This window comes from Buceros rhinoceros, unplaced genomic scaffold, assembly GCF_000710305.1.
Source record: "Buceros rhinoceros silvestris isolate BGI_N320 unplaced genomic scaffold, ASM71030v1 scaffold16612, whole genome shotgun sequence".
Classification (NCBI taxonomy): Eukaryota; Metazoa; Chordata; class Aves; order Bucerotiformes; family Bucerotidae; genus Buceros; species Buceros rhinoceros.
Genome location: NW_010399625.1, coordinates 68,146 through 74,013, shown reverse-complemented (window position 1 = coordinate 74,013; position 5,868 = coordinate 68,146). Strand labels below are relative to the sequence as shown.

Here is a 5,868-nt window from a genome sequence, read left to right as displayed (position 1 = left end):
AAGCATATTTTAAAAAGATCTGAGGGGGAAAATGAAAGCTTTTGATTTTATTGCTAGATAGGAACATCTCTAAACCTTGTTTTGTTGCAAGATTTTACTGGTTTGCCTAAGTTTAACAAACTTCTGTTATAAAAGGTCTTTAAAATATGAAAAGTTTTTCTGGGAGAGATCAGTATTGAGCCATTAACACTAAGTAAAACTGAGTTTTTGAACACAGGACACTTACTTTAGCCCCCTTGGTGGACCAAAATGTAGTTGAGACCTTCTAAGCTAGACCGCTCTGTGTTGTCCCCTCTTCCTTCCCACATCTTCCCAGGATAACCAGACTGACCCAACCAGCATGCCCTACCTGAGCTCGACTGAAACTGTGTTAATCGACACATTCTTGTAAATCCCAAGGGGGTTTGTGGCATCTCCGGCATTTATTTGTTCTCTCCCTTTGCGGGGAAGGGAGGAGACAAAGGACTTGGCTGTGAAGGCAGCCAGCACACTGCCAGGCTTTGCAGTAGCACTTCAAAGCGAATGTTTTGTTTACTAGATAAGTGAAAACTGATGTAAATTTGGGATGAAAATACAGTGGCTTTACCAATTCTTAGCCCCTTCTCCTAATCAGGGGTGGAGAATGTTAGCCATATAAGTGATGGAAAACAGTTCATCCTTAGGCTACTGAAAATAGTACTATCAAAGCAAAAGTATTTATTCAAATTTCTGTTTTCATCATTGATCTGATGTAGAATCCTGAAGTGTTGTCTTGGTCAATTAAAAAACAAACAAACTGAAAATACCTAAAGTGTGTGGAGGGGAACCCAGTACAAATACATGGGATTATCACACTCATTTGTAATGGAGAGAATTAGATACTGAAGGCTTTAAAGCTGAAATAGAAACAGTATTTAAAAAGAAGTGGAGACTTCGTGAAATGTAACAGCTGTGAAATGTGTAACAAGTATTTCTGTAACAGCTCTTTGGACTTGAAATGGTTTTGACCTGACATTCCCTCCCTGGCAATATGTTGGGTTTTTTGAGTTGTGTATTTGGTTTTGCCCCTCTTAGTAAGACAGATGCTTAAATGTACGACACTGCTATGTATACTTTATCTTGCAATAATATTTTCTTTCTCTTGTTTTTTTCCAACTATTTTTTTTAATTTATCTGCAGGAGTCGGAAGCTTCAGATCAGAAATATCCCGCCTCACTTGCAGTGGGAGGTAGGAAGTTACTTTAAAAATTGGTATCTATGCTTAAAACTGTGTTTCTGTTTCTCTCTTTATCCACAAGACTTCCCCTTCCCCCACCTTTCACTAGCTTTGCACACACCACCCGTTCTGTTCTGGGGAAAAATCCTTTGGAAGAGTGAACAATAGAGCCTTCTAAGCAATTCAGATAACTGCCTTCATTTCTGCTCTCGGAGTTAACCATAAAAAATGTTGAAATGGATTCTTTGGTGAATGCTGACTTCCTGATGCAGTCACTCTCTTTGACTGAAAGCTCATCGGTTTTGGACCTTGCTTGTGTCTGGCATTTGACTTCAGTAAACTTAATAAAAGTTCATATTTAATTACTTGGCCAAAATCTTTACAAAAGCAGAAATGTAATGCTGATGCTTTTGCTTCGAGATTTTTGTGTGGTGTGGGTTTTTTTGTTTGTTTGTTTTTCCTTGCTCCCCTATAGTGTTGGCATTATGGCAGATTGTTTGCTCATGCTGTTATAATTATTGCCTCTCACTGATATGTTGTATACCTCTTGTTTACATTTTTTGCAGTAGATAGGCTCCTGTGAGAATGAGTGTGTTTCCCTTAGTGTTTTTTATCTTGTATGTCTTTAAAATGTTGTTTTCATGTTTTACTAGTGGTCAGTCATCCTTTAGCCTGAGGGAGATAAGTGGGTGGAGGGTTTGAGGATAGAGTAGCTGTTCTCTGAGTAAGTTTGGTCTGCCTTCATCATCTGACTTTCCGTCTGCAGCTACTTCTTTATTTGCACTGCCAGAGTTCTTCCTAGCTTTGGAGAAAAACGGAGGCATTGCTCTGTCCACCCTAGGTTGTTAACCCCGCAGGTTTCTGTAAGATAGCAACACATACCACCTCTCATGGCTTTAGTCTGTCCTTCTGGTGTGTACTGTCAGTATAAGCATTTCCTCTGCACTTCCCAAATCTTGCGTTCCCCTCAGCTGAACCATATCCACCTGATAAGTGTTATTTCAAATTCATAACTGCTTTTTAGGAAGAGCAATAATAGAAATGGTTGGGGGTGACTGATTGGAGGATTAACTTATTTTTTGGTACAAACTTCCTCTGAGGACTTTGTGTAGGAATAGAGTATTCAGAATGTGATTCAGAAAAATGTAAACGGTGTTGGGTGGAGTACATCAAAATGCTTCTACCTGCTTGTCCCTCCTTACATGTATGTAGCTATTACTGCTTGTGTGTTACAGGTATCTACCCTGTTTCCCACCAGCTTCCTGATTTTTGAATGACTTCCCTCTCCTCCATTGCTGCTGTTTCTGTGGTGACATCTGGTCTCTGATAGATGTTCCCTCTGCCCCACCTTTTTAAAACATCATATCTTCCTAAAGTTCCCAAGAAAGGGTTAAAATTATCCCAATTAACATAATCTCAACCTTGCCTAGATGACCTGAAGTTGTCTGCTACAGACCTGACACTTTGGGCACAGAATTTTGAGCCCCCAAAATAACTTCTGCAATACTTTTGCATTCTCTTGCAACTCAGGGCTGCTGGCCAAATATGGTTTTTCCACAAACTTCCTAAAGTTTTTCTCTGTAAGTGCTGATGGTCTGTCACTTCTGCACAAAGCAGGTAAGTTTTCTATGTTCTCAGAGTGCTAATGACAAAATACAACAACTGGTAGCGATTAAATTAATCAGAGAATTGTCATATGTCGAGTGTATTTAGGCTCTGGTATATTTTTGGTCCTAAAAGATCTTGCAAAAACTTCCTTTGAGCTTAGTAAGAAAGTTTGGGTGATTCATCCTTAAAAGAAGTCTTTCTTGCAACCAGTTGCTTGCTAGTGAGAGTAAAAGTGTATTCATGGGGAGAAGGCTTTATATTGAAGCAATGCTCTTGAGTAATTTTTCTGAGGGGATGGCATGTGCATGTGTTCATGTGGCAGCTGGAGCAATTTTACTTAAATTGTTTCTTATAGTCCCTCTGTGCCAATCTGCTTGCCTCATCACTCCCTTGTTAATTGCTTGAATCAAGACTGACTTCTTCTAATGGGTGTGAAATCCTTAAATCCAAACCCAAAACAACTGAGGAAAGAGGTCTCTAGGTTAGTTCAGTCTGTCAGCCCACACCTGTATGTTCAGTACTGAAATACAAAACACACTTGGTACCCTGCAACACCTTTCTTACTACAGTGACATAGGGATATGTGAAAGAATGAAAGGTCAATGTTCTTGTGAAATTTTTTCCTAGTATAACCATTATTACGAAGGTGACCTTGCTTTTCTCTGCAAAAGTACTTTCTTAAGCTCTGTTTAAATAATTGTCTTGGTTTAATTCTGTTCTTCATAGAAAACAAGCATTTTATACGGGAAGCCTACAGGTGTATCCCTAGCAGTCAATGTGTATGCCTCTAGTCTGGTGTTTTGCAGCTGTTCTTGTTGCTGGTGTGTTACTCAGTGGTACCTGTAAGTGCTGGGCCATGTGGGACTGGGACCAAGCAAGCACATCTGTGTACACCCTCTTGGTCCTTGCCTTGTGAAAAATCACCCACAAAACCTCTTGTAAGGAAGACATCCATGATATTCTCAAATGCAGCTTGTTGGGTGTGGAGAAAGCAGGTCTGGAAGAGTGGTATAGATGCTGGTCCCTCAGGAACATAGTTGATGTGTTTGTAGTGTGAAGTGTGACAGAGTTTGGTAGTAGCTCCTGTGGACCCCAGAGAATAGTATTGCCTTCTGGTTTTAAAACTCAGAGAAATGTTCAGGGAATAAATTGAGGCTTAATCCGAATCGAGAATATCTTGTGATACATCAGACAAGAAAGGTGCCTCGTTGTTGATAGAGGCGCTTTGTTCTCCATGCAGATAGGAGCTGGTTAGGAAGATTCATGAAATGCTGGAATAAATGAATTTTCTGTGAAAACCTTGAAACTGTTTCACTGGTGTACCCCCTCATCTGTCTAAGAGGCATGTGTGCCTGTTTAGTAAAATCTAGTGTCTCTAATAGCAAGGAAGAGAGAAAACATTGAATTTTAATGTTAAAGAAACTTTGACTTACCCTTGGAAGAAACTGGGTTTTCTGAAGACTCGTGTAAGACAGGACGCTTGACCCATAGTTATTCCATATAGATTGGGAAATAAAACAGAAGGTGTAAATGGCCAAAAAGTAACACACATTTATTAATAAGACCTTTCATAAACCAAGTACACAAATGCATATCAACTATTTTCTGTCTGTCTTTTCGGAGAAAAATATTTCAACTAGTGTTCTCCTTCACGTAGGTTGAAGTTACTGAACAAAATACTGACTCTTTCAACCAGCCATAGCAATTGGACTTGTAGTTGTTTCCTCTAGGTAATGTAAGAGTTCACTGTGTACTTATCAGACCATGACAGTGTAAGTAAAAAAGGTAAGATAACCGTTTTAGACCATATTTAGGGCTAAGTGGTAGAAGAAGGGCAGATAATGATCTGCTATAATCTGCTGAGTTACTACATTGAAACAAAACCACAGGTTGCTATCCTGAAGAGTGCACTCTGTAAGTGCAGCTGTAGAAGATAAAGTACTAATATATTCCAAGACATTCAAGGTTAAGTTTGTATGAAACTTGCCTGGTAATTAATTTGAACTTCACAAGAAGATTTTTGGCAAGGTTCTGCAGGTTTCTGTACCTGTGGGTTGGATACTCTTATACTCCTTGACCAAATAGGAGAAATGAGGTGGAGGGGAAGGCAGCATCTCTCTGAACTAAGGAAAATTTACAAATTGCCTCAGACTGGAATTGGAGTCTGGACTGGTAGGGGCTTATCCAGGACCCTGTTCTCTACTCATCCAGAAGGTCACTTGCATTTCCCTCTCTTCCTTCACTGGACTGTTTGGGTTTGAGCACTCTGGATCAGTGCCCGTGTTCCATAAAAGCATCGTCTTCCTTTTATTCTGCTTGCATACAAATTGCGTGTAGACGTTATTGTATCAATTTAGTAGCTTGAAGGACATGTGCATCATAAGTTTATTTTTAAAATAAATTGTTTTCACTTGTTATGAAGTCTGGTGAAGCAAACCCTCAAATAGGGCACCTACTGCCCTAGTAGTAGTAGGTGGGTATTGCTCCCCACCATTTATTCATCAAATGCAGTCTACATTGATGCTGAGAATCATGACAAGTGAAGGATCTGGCACACCATCTTTTCCCATTCTCCACACAACCTCATCTCCTTTGCATCAGAAACAAGCACCCTGTCTCTATGGCCTCTGCAGAAAAGTAAATAGATCTCTATTACTCTTTCCTGAACTGTAACATAGTGTTCTGACTCCTAATTTGTAACTGCAAGTAATCTCTCACTTAGCTCATTCAGCACTGAAGGTGCATTTGCAAGACAAAATGATACGCCTTCTAGAAGAAGGTCTACTTGTGTTGATTTAAAACTGAATTACCTAAAGAATATTCTGATTCAACAGGATAGGCATCTAAGTAGAGTTCTTCTGAGAAAGAACTGTTATATGAAATGTGACAATTCCCTCCCTCTTCCTTTCTTTTAAAACATTTTGAAAACAGCTTCCTCTGTGTAAAAGATGCTTCAAGAGACTTTCTTTCCAAATATTTTTCCCATGTTTAGTGAATAAAGCACTGGAGAACAGACGTTCAGGACACAGATGGTGCCAGAAAAAGCACTTGCTGGCTCAGCAGGA

General features: G+C 39.6%; 1 protein-coding gene across 1 annotated transcript in view; it reads left to right on the top strand.

Annotated features, from left to right (window-relative positions):
- The window catches only part of LOC104489405 (insulin-like growth factor 2 mRNA-binding protein 3), a gene marked incomplete at both ends in the record, with an annotated part of 85,014 nt that overhangs the window by 22,188 nt on the left and 56,958 nt on the right, over nucleotides 1–5,868 (top strand). The window contains one exon of the mRNA XM_010131563.1: nucleotides 1,159–1,207. Within this exon, the coding sequence (XP_010129865.1) occupies nucleotides 1,159–1,207 (49 nt within the window). The remainder of the gene's footprint in view (nucleotides 1–1,158; nucleotides 1,208–5,868) is intronic.